The sequence below is a fragment of the Primulina tabacum genome, chromosome 16, assembly GCF_025594145.1.
Source record: "Primulina tabacum isolate GXHZ01 chromosome 16, ASM2559414v2, whole genome shotgun sequence".
In the NCBI taxonomy this organism is placed as follows: Eukaryota; Viridiplantae; Streptophyta; class Magnoliopsida; order Lamiales; family Gesneriaceae; genus Primulina; species Primulina tabacum.
In genome coordinates, this window is record NC_134565.1 from 17,451,647 (window position 1) to 17,477,601 (window position 25,955).

At 37.3% G+C, this 25,955-nt stretch overlaps 1 protein-coding gene across 1 annotated transcript; it reads right to left on the reverse strand.

The window, feature by feature from the left end:
• Positions 1–15,514: 15,514 nt before the first annotated feature.
• LOC142528681 (ubiquitin carboxyl-terminal hydrolase 5-like) lies at positions 15,515–25,051 on the reverse strand. Its single transcript, XM_075633775.1, has 13 exons — positions 24,761–25,051; positions 23,299–23,550; positions 20,996–21,140; positions 20,818–20,877; positions 20,625–20,720; positions 19,048–19,437; positions 18,456–18,596; positions 18,144–18,314; positions 17,633–17,890; positions 17,401–17,549; positions 16,709–17,281; positions 16,173–16,446; positions 15,515–15,932 (listed from the first exon to the last, which is right to left on the reverse strand). The coding sequence occupies exons 1-13, from the start codon at positions 24,877–24,879 to the stop codon at positions 15,786–15,788; spliced, it is 2,775 nt and encodes a 924-aa protein (XP_075489890.1). The 5' UTR covers positions 24,880–25,051; the 3' UTR covers positions 15,515–15,785.
• Positions 25,052–25,955: the final 904 nt, after the last annotated feature.

Below are 25,955 nucleotides of genomic sequence, written 5' to 3' on the forward strand. Positions count from 1 at the left end.
AATTCAAAAGGGAGGGGCTGCTGCTCTAAGGTGGAGGAACCCTAGGTTTTTGCTCTCCAAAATATAAAAGATCTGAAAATAAAATGTGTAGGTGTGTGTTGTTTGTTTTGGTGTGTGTAAAAACGTGTAAGTGTGTGTGAATGTGTGAAACGTGTGTGTTTTTTAATTAGGAGAATTTTTTTCTAAAATAACTAATTAAAATGCTAATGAAAGGTTAACTCACACTAATTTTAAACAAACTCCTCAATTAAAATAAATACACCATAATTTTATAGAATTCTCCTTTTTAACAAAATAAAATGAACAATGACAACTTTTAAAGTTTCAAAATTCTAAACTCACTAAATACATAATTTAGGCTTTAAAATCCTGAAACTAATTAAATTAATTAATATGCCCCAACCTTAACTTAAAAATAAAGTACCACATTTTAAAATTATCAAAAATCGTCACCGGTCTCTTTTCCTCGATCCCGCCTCGAATAATCGCCTGAAACATGAAACTCGAAAAATATTTTAACGTGCATCACAGAAACATAAATAATTTAAAATAATGTATTTTAATAAATCATGCATGGCTAAAACTCATTTTAAATTAAAATAAATTATTTATCAATTAAATAAATGCATGGGTTTTACGTGTACTGAATTTGGGCTCTATAGTTCCTCCCCCACTTATATAAATTTCGTCCTCGAAATTAAATCTTACCAAACAGTTCTGGGTAGCGGTTCCTCATATCCGCTTCTGTCTCCCAAGTGGCCTCTTCCACTGATTGATTTAGCCACCGGACTTTGACCAGCTTGGTCACCTTGTTCCGAAGTCTCCGCTCCTGTCTGTCTAGGATTTGGACGGTCTTTCCTCATATGACAGGTCTGGAGCCAACTGTAACGGTTCATAGCTCAACACGTGCGAAGGATTAGCTAGGTACTTCCTCACCATCGAGACATGGAATACATTGTGTACCCCGGCCAGATTCGGCGGGAGGGCAACACGATAAGCTAGTGTCCCAACTCTGTGAAGAATCTCAAACGGCCCAATAAACCTCGGACTCAGCTTGCCTCTCTTCCCAAATCTCATAACACCCTTCACAGGTGCTATCTTTACAAAAACATGATCACCTACGGCAAACTCAAGATCTCTCCTCCTCTTTTCAGCATAGCTCTTTTGGCGACTCTGGGCGGTCTTCATTCTGTCTCGAATCTTGACCACTACATCTACAGTCTGCTGAACTATTTCTAGACCAAGTTCTGCTCTTTCACCGACTTTATCCCAATGAATCGGCAATCTGCCTTTCCTCCCATACAATGCCTCATAGGGAGCCATACCAATGGATGATTGAAAACTGTTGTTGTAGGTAAACTCCACTAGAGGTAGCTTAGATTCCCAAGTCCCATGGAAATCGATCATACAGGCTCGCAATAAATCCTCCAGAATCTGAATCCACTCGCTCAGACTGGCCATCTGTCTGCGGATGAAAAGATGTACTGAATAGAAACTTTGTCCCCATGGTTGCATGTAAACTCTTCCAAAAGGACGATGTAAACCTCGGTTCCCTGTCGAACACAATAGTAACTGGAATTCCGTGCAAACGAACTATCTCCCTGATATAGAGCTCTGCATACTGCGTCATGGAGAAAGTCGTCTTCACATGGTAAGAAGTGCGCTGACTTGGTAATTCGATCCACTATAACCCAAATAGCATTGGATCCTCTGACTGACCTCGACAACACAACAACAAAGTCCATGGTGATATTCCCCCATTTCCACTAAGGGATATGGAGTGGCTTAAGTATTCTTGCTGGCCTCTGATGCTCTGCCTTCACCTTGCTGACAAGTTAGACATTCAGACACAAATCGACGGATATCTCGCTTCATACCTGGCCACCAATACAGAATCTGCAAATTTTTGTACATCTTGGTACCTCCTGGATGAATAGAATACGGAGATGCGTGTGCCTCTGTCAGAATATCCTCTCTAATCGAATCAACACTAGGCATCCACATTCTACCTCTGTATCTCGCAATACAATCGGACACTGTGTAGAGTACACTGCCATTGGCTTCGTCTTTCAGCCTCCATTTTTGCAACTGCTCATCTGAAGGCTGTCCTCTACGGATTCGGTCTAGTAAGGAAGACTGAACTGTCAAATTATACAGCTTAGGAGCTCTGCCCTTAGGATAAACCTCTATCCCAAATCTCTGAATCTCAGACTGAAGAGATTTCTGTACTGACAATTGAGCTACGACTGCAACCTTCCTGCCCAAGGCATCTGCCACCACATTAGCTTTCCCTAGATGGTAGCTAATTTCACAATCGTAGTCCTTTACTAACTCCAACCACCGTCTTTGCCTCATGTTCAGCTCATTCTGCGTGAAGAAGTACTTGAGACTCTTGTGATCAGTAAATATCTGGCATTTCTCGCCGTACAAGTAGTGTCTCCAAATCTTCAATGCAAAGACAACGGCGGCTAATTCTAAATCATGAGTTGGATAATTCTTCTCATGCATCTTCAACTGTCTGGGAGCATAATCTATAACCTGGCCCTGCTGCATCAACACTGCACCTAATCCGAGCTTAGATGCATCGGTGTATAGCACAAAATCTTCTTGCCCCGTTGGCATGGCCAACACTGGCGCTAAAATAAGATTTTGCTTCAAAGTATCAAATCTCTTCTGACATTCATCACTCCACATGAATTTATCATTCTTCTTGGTTAGTGAAGTGAGTGGCACTGCTATCGAAGAAAACCCCTGAATAAACTTACAGTAGTAACAGGCTAAACCCAAAAAACTGCGGATCTCTGAAGCATTCTTCGGTTCAACCCAATCCTTAACAGCCGCTACATTAGCTGGATCCACCTCAATACCGCTGCTAGATATTATGTGACCCAAAAACGCTACCCTCTCCAACCAGCATTCACACTTACTGAACTTCGCAAATAACTTGCGACTCTACAGGATCTGCAAAACCGTCCTCAAATGCTGGCTATGCTCCTCATGGCTCTTCGAGTAGATAAGAATATCGTCAATGAATACTATGACGAATTGATCTAGGTAAGGCTGAAATACTCGGTTCATCAAGTCCATAAAAATCGCTGGAGCATTCGTCAGTTCGAACGGCATCACTAAAAACTCGTAATGCCCATATCTGGTTCTAAATGCTGTCTTATGAACACTGAATCTTTCACCTTCAGCTGGTGATACTCTGATTGAAGATCTATCTTAGAGAACACTGTGGCTCCCTGCAACTGATCGAACAAGTCCTTGATCCTTGGGAGTGGGTATTTATTCTTGATCGTTACCTTGTTCAATTCTCGGTAATCGATACACAGCCTCATGCTTCCATCCTTCTTCTTTACAAGGAGCACTGGTGCGCCCCACGGTGAGAAACTAGGGCGGATAAATTCCTTGTCAAGGAGCTCCTGAATCTGCTGTTTGAATTCTAGCATCTCAGCTGGAGCTAAACGGTACGGTGCCTTAAAGAATGGCACAGTGCCTGGCATAAGATCGATTGCAAACTCCACCTCTCTCTCCGGTGGAAGACCCGTGACGTCGTCAGGAAAGACGTCTGGAAAGCCTCTGACTAATGGCACATCTGATAATGACGGAGTGGGTACGTCAGATGTTGAAATGATGCTAGCCAAGAAAGCCTGACACCCCTTGCAAATAAGTTTCCGCGCCTGCATGCACGAGATCATGCGAGGGAAACTCCTCCATCTAGCTGGCTCAAAGAGAAACAGCTCCATACCCAAAGGTCTTACCAACACTAACCTTTTCTGAAAATCAATTAGAACTCTGTTCTTCGTCAGCCAGTCCATACCCAAGATAATATCGAATTCCGGCATTGGCAACACTATCAAGTCGGCATATACCAGGTGGCTCTGCAGTTCTAGATCAATATCTCTGACCACGCTGGTAGCTAACAATTCTTCCCATGATGGGATTGTCACCGAGTAGTTCATGTCAAGGTCGAAGACTTGATGTCTAAATGATTAGCGAATGTCTCTGAGATAAAAGAGTGAGTGGCTCCTGAGTCTATTAGGGCCTTCGTGGCTAATCTCTTGATGAAAATATTTCTGATAGACGTTAGCACCACGCAACTTATATCCCAAAGTTCTAATATTAGCCTTATGCAACAAAAGACACCAACAATAACTAGCATCCTACTAATCCCAATTAAAATAAACATGCAAGGAAAAATAATACTGAGCTTAGGTAGGAAAGTTTACCGATCAGTAATGTCGTGTCTGGTTTCGCCTCCTGCGCATGCATGGCGAACACTCTGCCCTGGGTCGGCTGCCTCCACTGTGGGCACTCCTTCAACATATGGTCACTTGCCCCGCATTTGAAACACTTACCTGACCCGTATAAACATAGACCCGGGTGTTGGCGGCTGCACTTCGGGCACACCGGGTGCTCACCCGGCCTCTGTGGCACCTTTTACTGTGGCATAGGACCCTTGCCCTTTGACGGTCCTTGATATGGCCTCTTCCCTGGTTGCCCCTGGAACGGCCTCTTAAACTGAGGTCGCTGCTGCTGCTGCTGTTATGGAGCCTGATAGAGCCTCTTGCCCTGCCTGTCAGCTTCAATATCCCTCTGATCCTGCTCTGCCGTCAAAGCTCTTGACACGGCAACTGCGTAGGTATTAGGACCAGCAACTCGGACATCACGGCGCAAGACCAGCCGAAACCCATCCATAAAATGTCATCAGCTTCCCTTGGGCATCATTAGCTATCAGGGGTACAAAGTGTCACCCCCTTTCAAACTTCCTCACGAACTACGCTACGCTGCTGTCTCCCTGACGCAGCGTCATGAACTCCCTGGTCAGTCTGGATCGTACTTCTTCAGTGAAGTACTTGGAGTAGAATACCTCCTTAAATCCACTCCACGTCAGTGTTTGCAAGTTAACTGACACTAATGCACTATCCCACCACAGTCTGGCATCTCCTGCCAGGAGAAATGTGGCACACCTGACTCTATCTGCATCTGTCAGTTCCATAAAATCGAAGATTTCCTCGATGGACTTAATCCATCCCTCAGCTAACATCGGGTCAGTGGTCCCCGAGAACTCCTTTGGGCTCATCCATCTGAACCTCTCGTATACTGCTTCTGGTCTGGGCCTCGCTTCTATATTTGTCGCAGTCTGGTTCCCCGCAAACTGTGCGAAGAACTGCGTCATACATGCAAGCATCTGAGCTTGCATATCTGACTGTGGAGGAGGTGGAGCGTCTCTCCCCTCATCTCGGGCCTCTCTATCCTCCTCCCTAGCTTCTCGGTTAATAATGCGTCTAGGAGGCATACTGTTCCAACAATTTACCCAACACGTAAACCCCATATGCATGAACATGATATCAATAGGATAAGATGCACGTAATCTGAACTTTAAACATGAACATGCTAAAATCAAGACTTAATGCTTAATACATGGAAAAATTCAAAAACTTAAAACTTACAGACTTGAGGTGTGAGTTCGTGAGCTTCTCGCAACTGGCCGTAGGCATAACCCTTTACAAGAACACCGCTCGGATACCAACTTGTAACGTACCGTACTTTTAAACTACTTGAAATTTGCGGAAAAATTAAAAATTTTCTTAAATATAAAATAAACTTTCAAATTTTCATTAAAATAACTTGATCGTCCAAAAACATTTACAATAAAAACAATCAAAACCAAGTTTGCCAAAAGTAATAATCGTTTAAACATCCTAAACCACTTCATGAAAATCAGAGTATTTTAAGCTTTCATAAATTCTTAAAAACATGGGCGGTCCTCGGGTCTAGCCTTCTGCTCAGTCCAAGCCAGCCCCTTGGTCCCCACCCCTTGTCTCCTCAAAGTCATCCTCACCTGCATCGATCAAGTCTAGTAAGTCTAAAGACTCAACACGTATACACTGGGAGTAACGAGTAATACGTAATAAAATCACATGCGACTTTAAAATAGGTCATACATACTGGAACTTTAACACGCGTATAAAAGCTTGAGCATACGTACATACATACTTAGACGTGCCATCAACAAAAACTTTTCGTAAACATGCTTACTTCATACATACTTGAGCATACATAACATAATTTTGCGTAGAGGCATGTTTCAAAGCAAGTGACCCACACATAAATGCGCCTGATCAGACTAAACCACAGCACTGGGACTGACAGAGAAAATCCACTGCCACATACATGAGATCCCCGTTCATAATTTAACGGGTGGATTGGTCCCTGGTCATACTTTACCACTTTCCAATCCTGATCTAAACCCGTTCATAATTTAACGGGGTGGATTGGTCCCTGGTCATACTTTACCGCTTTTTCAATCCCATACATAAATTGGTCACAAGACGTTTAGCATACCTCAAAAATAGAACATTTTCTCGTTTGCACGTCGAACATACTTATTGGGCGTTGAGGGATTCGTTGAATTTCGCTTGGGGCCACTAATGCACATACTATTATGAGTTCAAACACTTATCTTGCATAACTTATACGTAGGTAACTCGTGCTCGCCACCGAAGTAAATAAATAACTTATGACATTCTAGATCACTCGGGACTTGACCTCCTTTAATAATCATACTAAGCCATGATATAGAACCCCAAAACAAAACCTATATTTTTGCATAAATAAAATTTAACCATCGTACAAAACAATGATATAGAACCCCGAAGCAAATCTTAAAAAAAAATTAAATTTTTTTAAAAAAAAAATTTAAAGAGGGGGGTACACGGACCCCGTGTACGGGTCCGGGTAGGCATTGGAATTTCTTATTTTTGAAGGAAAAAGGAAACGGACTCCGTGCCGGGGTCCGGGTACCCTCTGTACTTGGAAATTCACGAAAATTCACTAACTTAATCATTCATCCTTTCAATGCAAGCCTAAGGACTATGAACCAACACCTCGAGAGTCATCTTAGGATTCTATTACATTAATTCAAACCTGTACAAACATCCCAAACGTCTCCAAGCATCGACAAGTAACTTCAATTACAACAATAACCCGTAATTCGACATCGTTTCGCTTCCTACGACATTCTATTACATCCAAGCCAATCCCGACCCAAACGAACCACCAAATAACATCTAAATACATCCCATAACATATCTAAATGCAGTAGCACAAGCCCGGCGATGCCCAACGAAGCCTGCAACAAATAACTTCAAGAACATGTCAAGAACACATTTTTATAAAAGTCGCAGTTTGAGCAGTCCCACGAAAACAATCATAACTCACTCATTTCTTATCTAAATTTTTCGAATTTATATTAAATCGAAGGTATCGAAAAGTTCGATGTTTCATATGTTGAAAGTTTTTCCAGAAAATCGACCGAAAAATCGCAGTAATTAAATAGACAGCAAATTCGAGTTTTCAAATCCAAAAACCGTTTCAAAAGTGATCCAACCATATTTGCTCAAATTCTTACATAACATACACATGATTTTCATACAATAAACATCAAAATATTTACTATGACAAGATCGATGCAGAAACGAAAGAATATACATGTCTTTTGATATTTAAAACTCACGATACGGCGATACCGAAGAGGAGACGGAGCGAGGCTTGATCCGGGACGACATGGCACTATTTTCTTGCAATAAAAATCACCGAAAACTTGCTGGAAATTCAAAAGGGAGGGGCGGCTACTCTAAGGTGGAGGAACCCTATGTTTTTGCTCTCCAAAATATAAAAGATCTGAAAATAAAATGTGTAGGTGTGTGTTGTATGTTTTGGTGTGTGTAAAAACATGTGAGTGTATGTGAATGTGTGAAACGTGTGTGTGTGTTTTAATTAAGAGAATTTATTGCTAAAATAACTAATTAAAATGCTAATAAAAGGTTAACTCACATTAATTTTAAACAAACTCCTCAATTAAAATAAATACACCATAATTTTATAGAATTCTCCTTTTTAACAAAATAAAATGAACAATGTCAACTTTAAAAATTTCAAAATTCTAAACTCACTAAATACATAATTTAGGCTTTAAAATACTGAAACTTATTAAATTAATTAATATGCCTCAACCTTAACATAAAAATAAAGTACCACATTTTAAAATTACCAAAAATCGTCACCGGTCTCTTTTCCTCGATCCCCCATCGAATAATCGCCTGAAATATGAAACTCGAGAAATATTTTAACGTACATCACAAAAACATAAATAATTTAAAATAATGCATTTAATTAAATCATGCATGGCTAAAACTCATTTTAAATTAAAATAAATTATTTATCAATTAAATAAATGCATGAGTTTTACGTGTACTGAATTTGGGCTCTACACATGCCTCTAGAGAGTTTATGTCTGACGAGTCAAACATGCCCTCTCCCACTAGCTTGTGCATCCTTCTTTGGGAAATATGTCCTAGCTTAACGTGCCACAAATATGCTTGGTTTAGACTATCTTGTTTTCTTTTGGTTGTTGTTGAAATTGTGTTTACTTGGACATTCACTTATCATTGCCAAAACATTTCTGACCCAGATAATTGCTTATGTCCAAACTTAACAAACGGGAAATCCAACTTCCTTAGTGAGTACGCAAGGCCCAATTGCGAAATTAAGTAGAGCTCAATTGCAACTCCTTGCAACCCTTACGTAATTTTGCCTCACGTTTGAGGAGGGTCCAATAATATGATCCCCTTTCTCTTCACATGTCGAGCCCGGCCCATCAATGTTGAACCTTAATGGACGGTCGCCATGAGATCCCCCAGTAATATGAGCTGAAGTCATGGGAGTTCCACGTAGTTCACATCAAACATGTCAGTGAAAGTCACGGCTATCCGGTGTCCAGGCCTCCCAATAATATGAGCCGGACATTGACCGCGGGTAGCGTTCATCATGCAACCATCGTTGATGGAAGGCAATTATTAAACTTTCTTTTAATTATTTTTTTAATGGGCTTGATTTAAATTTTGGATCTCATCCAAAATGAGGGATTTTAATTTTAAAAATTTTTATCATCATTAATTTTAAAACTCGTGTCATGATTGTTTGTATGATTGTCGGATTCATGCAACTCTTGTTATTAGATTAATAATAACGCACATACTAATTACTTATAATATATCACATACATCATAAATAATAAAGGATGATCGATAACCGAGAGCTAATTGATCCGTACGAGCCACATACGGATCCATGTCCATAATCTAGGTAAATGCAGGGATGCAAATGCAATATTACATAAGCTTCCAATATTTTACATGTCTTCTATCTTCAAAACTCTTTACGAGAATCGGGCCCACCGTCTTCAAATCTTGATCTCACACTAATTCTAATATTTACATTAAATATTCATGGCACATTGGGATACAAATTTAGGGGGTGGGAACGAACAATAAAGCAGGTCCACTTTTAATTATAAAATAATCAAAAAATTACAACACGTAAAATATCCTAAGATACACCTAGCACATTGGTCATGGCTCTCGATCATCCTTTTAACATATAATATCATATATTATATAAATCCGATAATATGACATATTATCAATAAATCGTGTATCTCGTAAATTATCACTAACCGCCATAGTTATCATATTAAATAAACACTTTTATTTAATTTCAAATAATTAAATTTCTTTTAAAACATCTTTTACCATAAATAATTAAAATCATATTTTAATTATTTATTTTGTAAGAAATTGATTTTATAAAAATTGTTGTCGGGGTAAAATCGTTCGTATTTTCACAATCAATTTAACCCAAAATTTTAAAAGTCAGAAAATCGACCCGGGGCCCGAACAATTCAAGCCCACGACCCAGCGCAGTGCCCGAGACGTTCCCAGGAACCCGCCCGCCCGCTGCCTGATCCGATCGAGCGCTGGCGGGCGCGCTATGCGCTGGCCGCGCCAGCCGCGCGCACAGGCATGCAGGCAGGGCGGCCGCCGCGCGCGCTGCACAGAGCGCCGCGCGGACACCGCAAAGCAGCCGTGCGCGTCTACCGGAACAGTTCAGGGCAGAACCAAAAAAAAAAATTTCAAAAACATATTTTTCGAAAATACTATTTTAGGGGTGTTTTTCAAAAAAATTTTACAAGTTTATAAATAATAAACTCAACACAATTTAATTAAAACATACGATTGAGAATTACCGGCTCTGATACCACTGTAGGGACATCGTATTCTCGCACCCAAGACGCAGAAGAAGTTTAAAATTTTTGTTCTTGGGAGTCGTGTGTTTAAAAACATCCATAGGGTGTTTAGAATTATATCTTTGCATTCTTAGCGCAACTATTCCGATGTTTAGGCGAATATAGCACTTCTTGTAAATCCCTACGAACGGCTCTTCTCCTTTGATCGCCTAATTAGGTCCACGATCAGAAACTTTGTTCCTCGCTTGGATTGCACTAGAAATCATAAACGATTTGTGCGTTGAGACTGTAGCCTTCGAATTTCCAAAATCCGTAGACAAAGCGGCGCGGCAGTGGAAGAAACTTGTGGCCAAATTTTTCCCTTAAATTTCCAAGAGATGGCCGAGAGTTAGCTTTCAAAAGGTGGGAAGATTTTGTTAATTTTTGCTTATTGATTCTTGATCAATAATTAACCAATAATTAATGATTCTTAATCATTAATTAAACAAATCCAATTTGCTTTTTGGCCAAAATTTCTTCCCCAAATCAATGAAGTGGCCGTGACTTTGCAACCAAGGGAGGAGGGGTTTTGGAGTAGTTTTTGTGTGCAATTTTCATCCTCCAATATATAATGTATTTATTAACCTTTAATAATACATGATATAATAATATTATATACACATATTTTATATCACCATATAAAATATATACATGTATATTAATTAAATTAAATAATTATTATTTAATTAATAAATTAATTTTTTGGTTAATTTAATTCTAGACTCCTCTAGAACATATATGAGAATTTGTGCATGTTAGTAGTCACCACTACTAGCACAATCATTTAATTAGTAAATTCTCAATTCACTAAATAAATGATTTCGAACTCATTATAACTCCGATCGACGATTCGAGAGCGTCGATGTGTCAAGGATACAAATCTTGTTCATATAATGAAAATTGAAAATTTCGAAAATCAAAATTTTCATTTGCCAAATTTAGAACTTACCGTATATGGCAGTTACCATATTTGGCAGCTGCCAGTTTTAGTGAACTTCTTTACAAAACAGGCAGTTCCAATCTCCTTCCTTATTTAGCAATCATGCTAACTTCCATTTCTTCCATCCGATGGAATCAGCTCATAAACTCATTTATAAGCTTCTTGTTTGATCTCCATCAAACTATAGTCGCCGAATTCCAACTCCTTGAAATTTGACCATCTCAACAAGAACACAGAATTCGATACTTGTGTGACCCTCAATGGTTCAGGGATACAGCTAGCCGTGGGTTCACATCTCCATGTGATTCAGAATAACATTTATTCTTATTCGGGATTACCCTAGTTAGCCCCATTCTTTTCATCAATTCTTTGATCAAGAATGTCAGAACTCATTTCTGATTGCATCCATCGGATCATGGTAAGAGCGTCTAGTAGCATCGTCCCATGATCCTCTAGGTATCACTGATAGTGCCTACAAGAACATTTAGTCATGGTTAGCGTACATTACGGTCCCTTCAACACATATATGCCGATCAAATCTACAACCATTGGTATATCGAGAGTTGCATATGAATTCGATAACGATGTGATTTATCTTTAAGTACTAATAGCGGCATGGTATGTGAAACTAGGAAAACACATTTCCCTAAAGCACATTTCTTGCTCTGGCTAGAGATTCCTCGCACTATTAACTCATCAGATCATATAGGATATATTTACCCGTAGGCGAACGGTGAATCTCCGACTACAATGCATTTTCAACTACGTATTTCGAAACTACACCCAACCTCACCACCTGATGACCCTTGATGGAGTCGGTAAACGGATCAAAGTGCATGCTAGTACGTATATCCTCTACATTGTCCCAGGTCAAAGGACTAATGGTGTACAACCATAACTGCGGACTATTCCACTCGATAAGTGGGAAACACTTGGATAATCCGAGGGAGGATTGTTTAGTGCATCATCATATGATCACCCATCTGTGTGAATGAACATCCCCATACCCTTGTCAATGAAACATGGCATTTACACTACAGATGCTAGTCTCAAGCTCGAGCGACCTTTATCCGTGTTTTAGACGGCTGATTCGACTAGGAACCTGTTTAGAATATACGGTACACTTCCTAATGAGTTTCATGCTCTTACGTTGCTACGCAAACCTCATGGTATCTATTGTATATTCAAGTACTTTATCTATGCAGCTTGCATGGGTATACGGATAAAGTATAATTCCATAATCGAATAAAATCGTAAAATATTATTAAAATAAAGATTATTTTACATTAGAGTCAATAAAGTCCGAGCCACAAGTTGGCTTGCCGGGCACCTATTCTAATAGTCATTAAGGATATTACTCCCTTATTTCTCCTAGTAGATCAGTTGAAGAAGGACAGAGTGACGGTTCCAGCGCTTTTCCAAACTCAAGACATGCTTATTAATAGGACTGATTTCCTACAAACAAGCATGACAAAGAGAATGGATTTGATGCATCAACAAATGTTAAATGCTATATCTCGAGTCACTTCAACAACATTTACCAATCATCTATGGCTTCTTACGAGGCACTTTACAGGAGAAGGTGTAGATCACCAATCTATTGGGATGAGATAGGTGAACAAGCAGAGTTGGCTCTAGACATTGTCAGACAGACTCCAGACTAGTAGTCAAGATCTGAGATAGGATGAAGACTGCTCAGAGCCGACAGAAGAATTATGTTGATAAGCGGCGCAGAGATCTATAGTTTGCAATGGGTGAACACGTATTTGTGAAAGTTGCACTTATGAAGGGTGTAATAAGATTTGGTAAAAAAAGAAAACTCATTCCTAAATTCATAGGACCATTTGAGATTCTCGAGAAAGTTGGGACACTATTCTATAGAGTTGCATTGCCGCCGAATATGGCGGGAGTCCATAATGTGTTCCACGTCTCGATGCTGCGGAAGTACATGTCGAATCCTTCATATGTGCTGAATTATGAGCCTCTGCAATTGACGCCGAACTTGTCTTTTGAGGAAATACCTACCCGAATTTTGGATAGACAGGAAAGAAGATTCTGGAACAAAGTGATTCAAATGGTCAAATTCAAGTGGCTAAATCATTCGGTGGAGGAAGCTGCTTGGGATACTGAGATGAGAAGTCGCTACCCAGAGCTTTTCGGTAAGTTTTAAATTTCGAAGACAAAATTCTACTAAGGAGGGGATGAATTGTAAGTTCTAGAAATTCGAACGATGTAACATGACTTCATGCAAATCTAAGGTGTTATTAAAATGTCTAAATTATTATTTTAAATGCACTAAATACATGATTATGACATGATTATATGTTTTTGTTTCATGAATTACTAGATTGCATTTATTTGGACTTTCAGCAGTATTTCATGCTCGAGCGAAGAACGGAGACAAGAGACAGTTTTGAGGAAAAATTTTTATATTAAATAATTAATTGGTTTAATCATCCATATATTATGTATAATATATATATATATATATATATATATATATATATAAATGCAGAATTTAAAAGCAGAAATTTAAATACAAGAATTTAAAGGTCTTTAAAGATTTGATGTTTCTCTGAATTAAGATAAAAGCGACTCCCCATTAAAAACCAGCATCTATGTAGGGGTGTCAAAATGCGACACGCCCCGTCAACCCGACACGACCCAACACGAAAAAAATCAGGTTCGGGTTGGGGTTTTTTGGGTTCGGGTTGGGTGGATTCGGGTTAGTGCCATGTTAGACGGATTTCGGGTTGGGTCGAGTTGGGTCGCGGGTTGACCCACGAACTTTTTTTTTGAAAATATTACCTATATTTTTATATATTGTATGTTTGAACAAAATTTATTGTATATTTATATGATAAATTTTCATCATTTAATATTTATTTTGCATATTTTATTTTTTAAACAATTTTTATTTGATTTAGTAAATATATTTTTAATTTTCTACGATTAAACTTTAAAATTTAAATCGAAAATTTTGTTATTATGTGTTTAAATTAAAATATTATTATTATTTTTTATTTTTTTCATTAATTTTTTTAAAAAATTTAAAAAAAATAAATAAAATTCGGGTTATGCGGGTTAGACGGGTTGAGTTGGGTTATACGGGTTCGTGTTCGGGTTATGGGTTTTCGGGTTACTTCGGGTTCGGGTTGAAAAAAACAAAAAAAATTTCGCGGATTGACCCGCAACTCGACCCAACCCACCCAATTGACACCCCAACATGGCAAAAGCTTGTATCATTTCTCGGGCTTGGGCAAATGGATGGTCTCTTAGCAAGTTCTGGCTCAGTAGGTTGGCCAACACTCGAAATGTCTACAAAAACACCAACACCACATCATTCAGCAAAGAAACCAAGAGACAAGCTTGAGATTCACAATATGAGGCCAACTAATGGCAGAATGACAAAGTTCATCAAGTTTACATCCCGAAGAACATGAATTGCAGGTTTCAATTGCAAAAAGAAGGGCCAACAACTCTTACAAGGACCACAAAGCTCCTCATGTTGGTGATGGAGCAAAACGGTGACAAGTTCACGACTCATGCCATCATCCGTAGTAATAGATGGTTGGACATGGCGTGGAATGGTTCGTAAGGAGAATATTGTGAAGGGACGGAGAGTTGGTTTGTATGGTTTTCATCTCCGTACAACCAACGTCATCATATACAACTTTGAGTCTTATAAACAAATATCGGACCTCACAATTGTGTGAACGAGAGAACGAAAGGATTGAATTACATTCAAACATATTAATCTAATGAACCAATTTTAGCCCAATAAAATTGTATAAAGCCCAATATCATAAGTTATATTAGCAGCCAACAGAATACTAAAAAGTCCAAGGAGAACTTAGGTGTGAACATTGCAAGATCCTGGGCAGTGAGGGGAGTGAGGAAAACCGCTGAAAATAAGAATAAGGCAAGGAAGAATCAGAGAAAAAAGACACTCAATACATCAAAATAAAAAATGCTCCAAGCAGCAAATCAGCATATTTAGCTTTCAATTTTCATTGTTCAATTTCAAGCTTTTCATATTTCAAGCTTCATATTTTCTAGACTTTTCATTCCAATTTTCAGCATTTATTTTCATCAACTTTGTTTTATTTTATGTTTATGAATTCCTACTGGTTATTGTAAATTCAAAATTAAGTTTATTTCTCATATTTAATGTCATTTCTATTGTATTTTTTGTTTTTAGAACATAAATTATTTTCTTATTTTCTCGAGGAATGAGGGATAATGACTTTGTTTATGCAACAGTCTCGATCCAACCGAGACGAACTTCTGGCTGGATAAATTGTCTTACCAACTCAATTTTGACGTAATCGTTACCAAGGATTTGTTAGAAAGTTGGTCTCTAATGATAGAATTCCAAGCCAAATACCATTGAACCATAATATTTTTTTAAGAGAAATCAACACTGGTCGAGAGCTTCAAATTATATCATTAAAGCTAATGCATACATATGATACAAGTGATCTTTTTCCTGGACAAAAAGGGTTCATGCCAGTTTGGTCAGTTCACTTTTCAGTATCACACAACAATATTCGTTCCCAGAGGCAAAATCTTTTGCTAACTAACTGTTACCTCTGAATTTCTGTGGACTGTAAATTTCGGAATAATTTAGAACTACAAAGTGACATTCGATTTACAGGCATATGGTGGCAATCTAAACTTGCTAGCCATGATAAGGCAAGTTATGGCTGCCCACCACTAAGTTGACTCGTTAGTTGCAGAACATTTGTCGCTGTTAACCTTTCTATAGAATAGAACATAGGCAGCAACTGACTTTACGTCTTCTTCATTGATCGGTGATAAGTGACTATCGTCAAAATTGTACCACTTGTTTTCGTCTAGAAGCTGCACATAAATATACAAATTAGAAGAATCGTTCTCGCTCAGGTTCTTTAAGATGAAAAACTAAAATCAGCTTCAGTGTGTCAAGTCGATACTTGACATACAATTAAGCATTTGAGGATGTTGCGTGAACTGTTGAAAACACACAAAGGAGATGTGATGTTAAATAAAAAGTTATCCGCAAATTAATGTGCCAAGCTACGATGATCAAGGAAGTAAAAACATAGAAGGAACATCACGAACCTTAATGTGTGCAGTGTAATGCCCACTTCCCATGCCACCATAGTGGTTTGTCAAGGCATAGAGTTCATAAATCTGTCTCTGAGTGTTGCTCTTGCTTGCCACATAATTTGTCAAATCAAAGTCATGAATGGGAAAATTGACAAATGTGTCTAGCTTATGCTTCACAGATCGACTGTAAGAGAACCTTTTTAAATGAATGACAAGAACTTTTGGAAGCCTCCAAAGATCGAGCTTTTTGCTTGCCTGGCGCCTCTCCTTGCATTGAGGGCAATACCTACACCAGAACAAATGCAAATGTTGCAAGTTTGAGAGAAAGGCTACTTTTCGAATATCTACCAATAAGTTGAGAGAGAGGTAGACAGAGAAGAAACAATCTAATATATAATATTGGGGTCTTAGTAGAAACGATTTCAATCTTTGAACAAACATGGAGAGATGCTTTCATAAAAATTTGCATCCGCATGGCTGTTAAACCACAAATAACTAGTTCATTAAAAGTGACAGGAAATTTTAGTGAAGGAAAGAGATGAGGTTACCACATGTCCTCCGGGACCAATGGCTCTTCCCGTAGAAAAGATTCCAAGCAAGCATACAATGAGAGAGGTTCATTACGAGCTTTCTTACCTAAATGTCCATATTTACAAACTTCTGGTAGGTTTTCTATATGGCTGGTATCATAGCTTCCCAGAAGCTTCTGCGACCAGTCAACAAATACAAGTATTGACATAGAGGATGACGACAACTTAACGACCTTATCATCACCCAAAGTTAAATCTATGCAAGCATTGTTTTCATCAACCAACTGCAAAGGAAGTTTCTGTGAGGTCACTGGTTTCGAACTTCTACCATTTCCTTTTCTTGGATCAGCAGTATCAGCATCTGTACAAGCTTCCGAAATTCTGGTTGAACGGGATTCATCGGATGTTGCCACTGATGCAGTTCTAGAAGTAATAGCACCTGGATTTGTTGTTCTTAACATAGGTGAAAGCATTGTACGAACTATCAACTGTATATCACTTCTAGTAATAGTATCGTCACACGAGATTGGTGAAACAAGAGGTGTTCCATAAGGCTTCCATCCAAGAGTAGTCTGAGCATTTCCTGAACCCCTATAAATATTGAGACCAAAGAAGCAATATTAAAGAGATGTAAAGTAATGATGGATTCTATGAGAATGAAATGCATAAAAAAATTCTTCAACGTAGACTTCATATTGAGTTTCACATACTGTTCTTCCCGCCTGTGAATCAATTGTAGGAATTTTGTGTTCTTCAACACTTTTGAGATCTTGTAGGCTGTAAGGTGATCGTCATCTTTTATGGAAGATAATGATATCAATGGATCCTCCAGGAAGCGGTAAATCAAGTGACCTCTTATCTAGAAAAACACAACAGCTAAATATTCATGCAAAAAATCCATGTAGAAATATGAGATTACCACAGAATTTATACTCTGCCAACCTCTGCAAGCAGGAGCTTCTCATTGAGTTGCAAGGAACAAGCATTAGTTAGTGCTTGGATCAAATCCCGGCAACGTCCCTGCTTTGGAACAGTAACAGAGCAAGCTGCTGGCAATGCACTTCCATCGCAGGTAAAAACAGTTACTGTCATACTACGGGTGGTTGCAGGCTGAAGAGGCAGGGATAGATACATGAAAGGATCAAATGTAACTGATACTTTATTACATACAGGACAGACTAGAGTTGACTTGAATTGACCCTGCACAACAAAAGTGAGCATGTGATTCTAATGACATTTTATTTTGAAATAAACTCAAGAGACCAGAATCTATAACGAGGTAACAAATGAAAAGGCTGGTAAAAAGTTTGTCAGAGAAAATTACAGGATACAAATAGAAGCAACAATAATCAATAGGAGCCATAATTTTCTAGTAACAAATTGTGTTATGAAGATCTGACATACCAAAAGCTTGGGGTATCGAAGTAATTGACCAGGAATATGATTTACTTACTTGGCACACATCTACAATGATTGAATCATTTCGAGCAATATGATTTGCCCAATACTCATCAGCAACTTCTTCATCAGGCCGGCCATCTGCATCTTTGGATTTTATATATGGCTTATGTTTAACGCGATTCAGATCTTCATGAAGTCCATCTAGCAAAAATGCAAGAAGTTCCTGCACAGAAAATACAAGGCCTATCTATTAGTGTAGGGAGTGGGCTTGGAAGTCCAATTTCCAGGTTTCTTTCTTTGATTCTCGATCAACGTCATTCAATATCAATATAAATTCCTTAAAGCTTTACATAACGCACCGAACCTGTGAATCATGTTGACTGCATCCACTAAACTGTGGTGCAAAGCGAGCAAGCTTTGCTTTAAATTGCCTGGGTGCAACAGGAGCTCGCCCTGGTGCCCACAATTTTCTAAGTAAATCACCAAATGCTAAAGCAAGCTCACCCTGCAAAATATCAAAATTCACAAAAATGACCATGCAAAAGAAATCAATCAGAACACCGTTTAATGCTAGAAACCCGGTTATACGCACAGATTAGCAATAGCCTACAAATCATATTAGTTTACTGTAAACACCGTCAATATCACAAAATATAAATTTAAATGCACTCAAGATGTCGAGATTTAAGACACCCTGGATTAGTATCCATTATTAAAAAGTTAGTTAAAAAATTGATCTTGAATGACAAATTTACATATGAGCTGTCACAAATGCATAGCAGAAGATGTCACTTCCAAAATTTATTAAATTCAATCCCATAAAACTCAAATATATATTTTCATTTTTCAACAAAAAAAAACTCAATGATTTCAACTGAATTTCGTACATATTTCAAATTAAAGCTTTGAGAATACGAGCATGTGTATTAAGTCTTATCATTGCTTTTGAAACTTACAACCATGCCCAGAGGATTCTGTCTGTTGATTTCTTGATGGTAATCTTCACGAAAATACCGAGCAAATTCTGGTGTATGAACAAGGCACTGTATTGCACTATTCATAAAACAAGTGTTTCCAAGATTCAACAGTCCAGTGAGACCACAAGAAGATCCCCTTGTACTGACCCCACTTGGTCCATATGCCTTCTCCGAATTTAGGTTTTGAGCTTGAGGCAATTCTCCATTGCCATTTGTTGATGAATATTTACTTGAAGATACAGCTTCGGAAATTGGTACACTCGACTGTGAAGGTACAACAAGAGCCACACTCCCATTATCCACAGATCCGTTCTCCTGAATGGAATTTGTGCCATCCTCATTATTACTGTTTACAACCTCCACCAAAATCTGTAGCAGTCATGGGAAAAAAATCGAACATCAGAATATTGTGCCTATGTTACACAAAAAGACCACAGGTCAGGCAAAGTTCTCAGCAAATAAAGAAATAGTAGACAAACATGAGTATAAACTCAATTTTAAATACAATGTTAAATTATTCAAGTTCCTATCATCCCAAAAAAGAACCAAAAGACAAATAACTATGCTGAATCAAGGGAAACCAAGAAAAGTCATTTGCCAAAGCATAGAATACATGAATTTACACAATTATATTCAAAGGAAATGGGGGAACATACGCAAATCAGGCACAAAAAGCACAAGAACCTTAAGGGCAATATAAAAATCCTGAGAATCCTAAAAAGCAAATCAGACACAAGAAAGATTTTACTAAAGCACTTGGTTTTTTTTTCAAAAAATAAAATAAAATAAATCTACTACAAAAACAGAAGAAAATAAAGGCTTATAATTTTTATACTTAAAATCAATCAAAACTCATGCATCAAGAAAGGAATTCTTGAAACTCCTATGAGTCGTCAGGAAGTATTAAGAATGTCTACTGTAATATTTCTTTCGATAAAATAACATTGCATTCAATAAAAGTATTCTTCAGATTTAGACAATAGTCTATTTCTTTGACACTAACAGAAATTTAACAATCATATAAATAAGAATATGAAAAAAAGAAAAACAAAGTTGTTAACCAATAAATTTGTAAAAATACCTTCAAAATAAAAATCCAAAACTCCACCCCGAACCCCAAATGTCCTACATGACTACATCGGCCAGCCAACAAGGAAAATATAAAAATGGTAATCCACTTCTATGATTGCTTCATTGAAAGAACATAAGATGCGATGCACATATTGTGTCAAAGGTAAAAATTGGTAAACATTTCATTTACCAATAACAGGTGATCTGTAAGAAACTTCATGTAGCATTGAAAACATGAGTTTCAATTTTAAAAAGAAAACATGAGTTTCAATTTTTAAAAAAAATTCATATCGCTTGTCGAAACACTATGATTTATGACAGGAAAAATTATGACATGAGCAGACGATCTGAGCATTGATTTTTTAATGGGAAATGCGCATATGACACAGTTCAGCTTATGGTCCAACAAGAAGCACTTTCACATAAACATGATTTTGTCAGACATAGCAGTTGCATATAATAGGAAGTGAAACATAGACACCCACATCCTGATCCATTTGGATATTCGCATCATCAAGCGTCTTTTCCATGTCACTCATCAATGCATGCTTTCTGAGACTGAAATAATCCCAAATACACACCTGCGCGCAAGGAAATTTGTTTGAGTAAATTTATCGTTGTGAGTTTAAGAAAACTAAACAATTGAGAACAGAGTAACATAGAGGGACAAGATCTTACTTGCTTCGAGGTAAGATAAAAAATCTCACAAGCTCTTTGGTGAAGTTTGCCAATTGTTTCCTGCCAGAAGAAATTCAGTGTAGCAGATGCTAGAAAATAGGCAGCCATGGGAAAAGGTGAATACATAAAGTGTCTAATTCCCTTTGGGAGCGGGCCGCAGGGAACACATTTGTCGTACCTTTTTGCTTATTCTTATGACAGAACTGACACCTTTTGGCATCAAATGCAACTGAAGCCGTAGAGGATAAACTTCTACAGACAATTCTGTTTGCGAAAGGCCAGTGCTGATAACTTTTCGCGCCAATACAGGACCACCTCCATACCTAAATTCGGCAAAGACTTATGTTAAATCCATTTTTTTTTTAATTCATTGATTTTCCCATGGTTTACAATCTGTGACATAATACAACTCACTAGCATGATAATGAAAAAAGAGCATACATTTAATTATATTTTATGACAAACAAATCTAGCCTATTTTACAAGCTTATAGCCACCACGAAAGAACATTTAGTTATTTCCACTTCTGAATTATATATACATAATGAGTCCTGGTCATGCAGGGATGTTGCTCTACATTAACATACATCGAATTTTATTTATGAACCTCTTCAATTAAACAGCTCAAGAGAAACCATATATCAGCAGTTTAATTTCAGTTTAGCAATAAAACAGTATGGGCTGTGTAGACATAAGCCTCTTCAAAATATCACATAAGAATCCGGCTTACATAGCATGTAAAAATAATGAATCGGGCATAAAGAATTACCAAAAGAAGAAACAAGCAGACAACATTTTTTCAGATCAAGGCTCTCCCATTCACAGTTAAGAAGAAGCAAAAGAAAATCAATAAGTTATTAGTTTTTTTTTTTTTTAAAAATCATTTTACCCTTCTCTCCATCAAGCTCTCTTCCAATTTTATTCAAAAAGGGACTGACAAAATCGAGACCATCACGTAGGTCGAGATACCCAAATTTAAAATCGAGCCAACCAACCTAGGATCTTAAAATGTTGACATATTTAAGAGAATCCTTAATAAATATGACATGACCGGAAAAATAGCTTTTCGGAGAAATATTTCTTTTTATGGGTCATTCATGCTGCATCATAAACAGGAAATGCTCAACTTAGAACAAACACAATTGAAATTTGAACATTAAAACTTGAATGATTCATGTTCCAAATTCACGTAGTTTCTCAATACATTTTTCCTACAATGTACAGCCAAAAGAATTTAATGCTCACTGTCTAATGATAAACTGAACCCAAATAGGCTTGTGGACCAGCGCCCCATACTGCTCAGTCATGACTCATGTCATATTTCACTAAGAATAAACCCTATATGTTGCTTGTCTCTCAAGACAAGATGCATCGAAGGGGTTAAAAAAAATATGAGACGAAGAGAAATGGGACAAGTGAGAAAACACAAAGGAGGTACATTGCCACCAAAAATGAACTGATTGCTTAAAGACGACTCAAACAGCTGATTTTTTTCAAGAAAACAAGACAAATTGCTAACAGTTGTCTGCAACCTTTGGGTGCAATGATTTTTCTTTTTTCTATTCTTTTCTTTAGGACTCCTTTTCTCCTTTGTATATTTTACTTTGTGATAGAACTAAAAATGATAATTTAAAGTTGGTGAGACTCTGGTGTCAGGGTTCTACGCTCTTCATTACCTCCTCAAAACCATAAAGACTGTGATGGCATTTGAAAGTTAAAAAATTTGGGTATTTTTTGCATTTTTATACGTCGATGCAGTTTAAGATATATAAATCGATAAGTAAAAAGTCAACCATAAGTCTCGATATAAGAAGGAGAATCCTAGCTAGTATAACTTGGATAATATATTTTCAAATAAGTAAAATAGACCTTCAAGCAGGTATTCAGTGTGCTTAAATATGCAAAATGAAAATTGAGATTTGAGATAGAAACTTATAGAGAGCTACAAATACTGGCCAACATTATGGAAACAACTGGACAAGTACCTTAAAGGAACAACATTTAGTTAATTACACTGAGAAACACAGGTATACCAATTGCAAACCACAAGTTTAAATATGGACGATATCTTATCCTTTGAATGTATGCTTCTATCCTTATGAAAGAAATTTGTTCATTTGGTAGAAACATAACAAATACATGTTAACAACCCACATTTCAGAACTTGAAGTTGGTGGTCATGGGCTTATTTATCAGCCTCTGCAAACTTTAGTGTTCACGCTCATATAATCACAAGGAAACCTGTCAGTAGGTCTTATGATAAAGACATCTGTTCACAACAACATCAAAATAGTGCCGATGTATACTAGAGAAAAAGATCTAATTTTGAAGTTAAATATTTGTTTTCTCTCATAAATGTTCAGGTAATTGTTTTAGATACATGAATAAAATATCATAGATGTGTGTGCGTGTTCGAACGCATGCAAGTATAACATGTTATGGAATGTCAGATTAAGTGAAAGTAAAGTAATGACTACTCACCACGTATACAATTGATTCCAAACTTCTTGGGGAAGCAATATATAGTCGGTACCTTCAACCAAGGTATCATGAAGTTCAATGTCCATATCAGAATCCTCAGACACAGTTTCATCTACTAAGTCTGAATTGTCAATGCTAGATGGTCTCTTTAACGCACTCGAGCCAACTGACTCGTGATTCTCAGAAGAAGATCCATCATTGACAATACTGGATTGGTTTTGATTCACATATTCAAGCCAATGATGCCACCATCTACCAGTAACCAAAATAAAACTAGTCAAAGAAACAGATTATTCCACCCAAAAGAAAAGGATGTATGATCAGACTACCTAATGAATGGAAACAACAAAATGAAACTTGTGATTTAGTTGATACCAAACTAGGAAAACTGTAGCAAACTTGAGAATATCCATCAAGCCCATTCAGTTGTCAGTCAATGGTTAGATACAAGAGTTGAGACAATAATTATGATTGATTTCCCTTTCTGATAGTTTCCCACATCTAACTCAGACTTTTTAAATGTGTTCAACGTGATTGTTATTACTGCAAAGTGTAAGATAATGCTTGACACAATAATGGTTCACTCTCGCAGCCATGAAACGGCCAAAACGGAGATGATCACCAAAGTGACAAAGTTCCTTGGCTGAAACAGTGCGTGAAAACACCGTTTTCTGAAGGAATATTGCCAACTGCTCGGCCGTTGCGGAACAGAACGGCCATCACAGAACGGCCATCCTGGCCATTGCAGAATGTTTGTTGATTTCTTTCCAAATTTTGAAAAAATTTCCATTAAATATCATTCCAAATTTCTAGGTCATTCGTTTTTGTTTTTTAAATAAATCAGTGAGTGTTATTGCGACCGTTCCGTGAATGCCCATGTAACATGTACACAATCTATTTAGTTGATGACCATTAATGACTACCGCAACCGTTTTGGGCTAACCATGGATACAATCCATTTAGTTGATGAGTCTGGAGGCCCATTGAAATTGATTTTAGATGTTCCTATATTAAAGTGGCATTACCGCATCCGACATCTAAATCCTCAATGTGTAGATAAAAGCAAAGCAAAACTAATCCGACATCTAAATCCTTATTGTATAGATAAAAGCAAAGCAAAAACTAACTCCATTCCTTTCAGTTTGCAGATATTTGGAAAACCGCAAGTTCAGCCTAAGTACATCATTCAACATTCAGTGTCGCCGTAATTAACCACATTTTAACCCAAGATTGACAGTATAAACTCCTACAACTAAAATGCTAACAAACAAATAACCTACACTAAAGCACTAATAAACCCAAAGCATTTTTATTTGAACACAACCGAAGTTAAAAGCTTAAAACACAGATTCAAAGACACCACAGACTAGCAATGAACAATAATGAATGAAAAAGACAAAATAAAAAGAAAAGGCTAGATTTTTGTAATAGATCTCATACACTAATAGTTTCAAACTAATACCTTTGAGTGATTAAATAAAAAGTATCACCGGATTTGGATTGGGCTTCGGCGGCAACAGAAATATCTCTAATGCTTTGTTTCTCTTCCTCGGGCGTCAGCTTCTGCGCCACCTCCGCCATTTCTCAATCTTTTCACCACCAGGCAGATAAATTTCAGAAAAAATTCCTTTTTTTTCTCGTGAAGAAATTGAACTTTATATGGAGGGTTTTTTATCAACGAATTGAATTATATCCCAGAGTGAACAAGTTTTATCTTTCCAATGGTGAGGAAAGGTTTTTGGTTAAATGGCTTTGGCTTTATATTAAAAATCAAATAATATGGTTATAATGGACTCTTCAAAAAATAATTAAACATTGACTCCGGGGTATATGTTAATGTTGCCTTCCTTAAAATATACACACTAATTAAACATTGATATTTTCCTTCATTAAGCCAAATTTGATTCTCTAAATGAGAAAATAATATCACTTATTCTTTGATTCTTAATGAAGAATCAAAGGTATTTACAATATGAGATTTCATTGTAACAATTTCTCGCTTGATTTAGAACGAAAAATTGTAAATATATAATCAAATCGGATAATTTATTGTCGTGAGTAAAGAATTGAAAAAAATAAGGGGAGATATTATTTTATTAATGACATAAAGTGAAAGTTACCATGTAGATTTACAATAATCTTACCAAACTTCTTAAATAAATGAAATCCAATCTAATCTAATTAAATTTCAAAATTAAAATAAAGATAAGAACAAATAATAAAGATAAAATTCTAATATTCAACGATCTCCTCAAATTGGGTTGTTTATGTTAATCATATCATGCTTAGAGCTCAAGTCTTCAAATATTGGCTGATGAAGTATTTTAGTCGAGAGATAATTGCAAGTTGTAATTGAGTAATTTGAGATGTTGCACGTTAACTCTATTAGATGGTGTCTTTCAACTTCAATTCCCTCGGTAATCTCTTAAGATACATCCCCTCACTAATTCAAGAGCTAGTCAAGTATGCGATAAATAAATTAATTTGCCTCACAACTCGTAGATATCTATCTTATTTTGTCAACCAAGAGAAAACCTTCCTCATCCAAATTTCGCATTTGGATTCGCAAGTGTATCAATCCATCTACATCCCAACATAATTGTTTTCTTTTAGAGGATAGATTGATATTCCAAGAGATGATCTGGCTATTTTTTGAA

Bases quoted from the DNA above. Each gene is read 5' to 3' on its own strand.
- LOC142528681 (XM_075633775.1), bottom strand. From the start codon at position 24,879: ATGGCGGAGGTGGCGCAGAAGCTGACGCCCGAGGAAGAGAAACAAAGC. The intron at 18,597-19,047 runs GTAAGTTTCAAA...GATATTTTGCAG, and splicing joins AGAATCCTCTGGGCATGGTT to GGTGAGCTTGCTTTAGCATT. The intron at 18,315-18,455 runs GTTCGGTGCGTT...TTTTCTGTGCAG, and splicing joins GCAGTCAACATGATTCACAG to GAACTTCTTGCATTTTTGCT.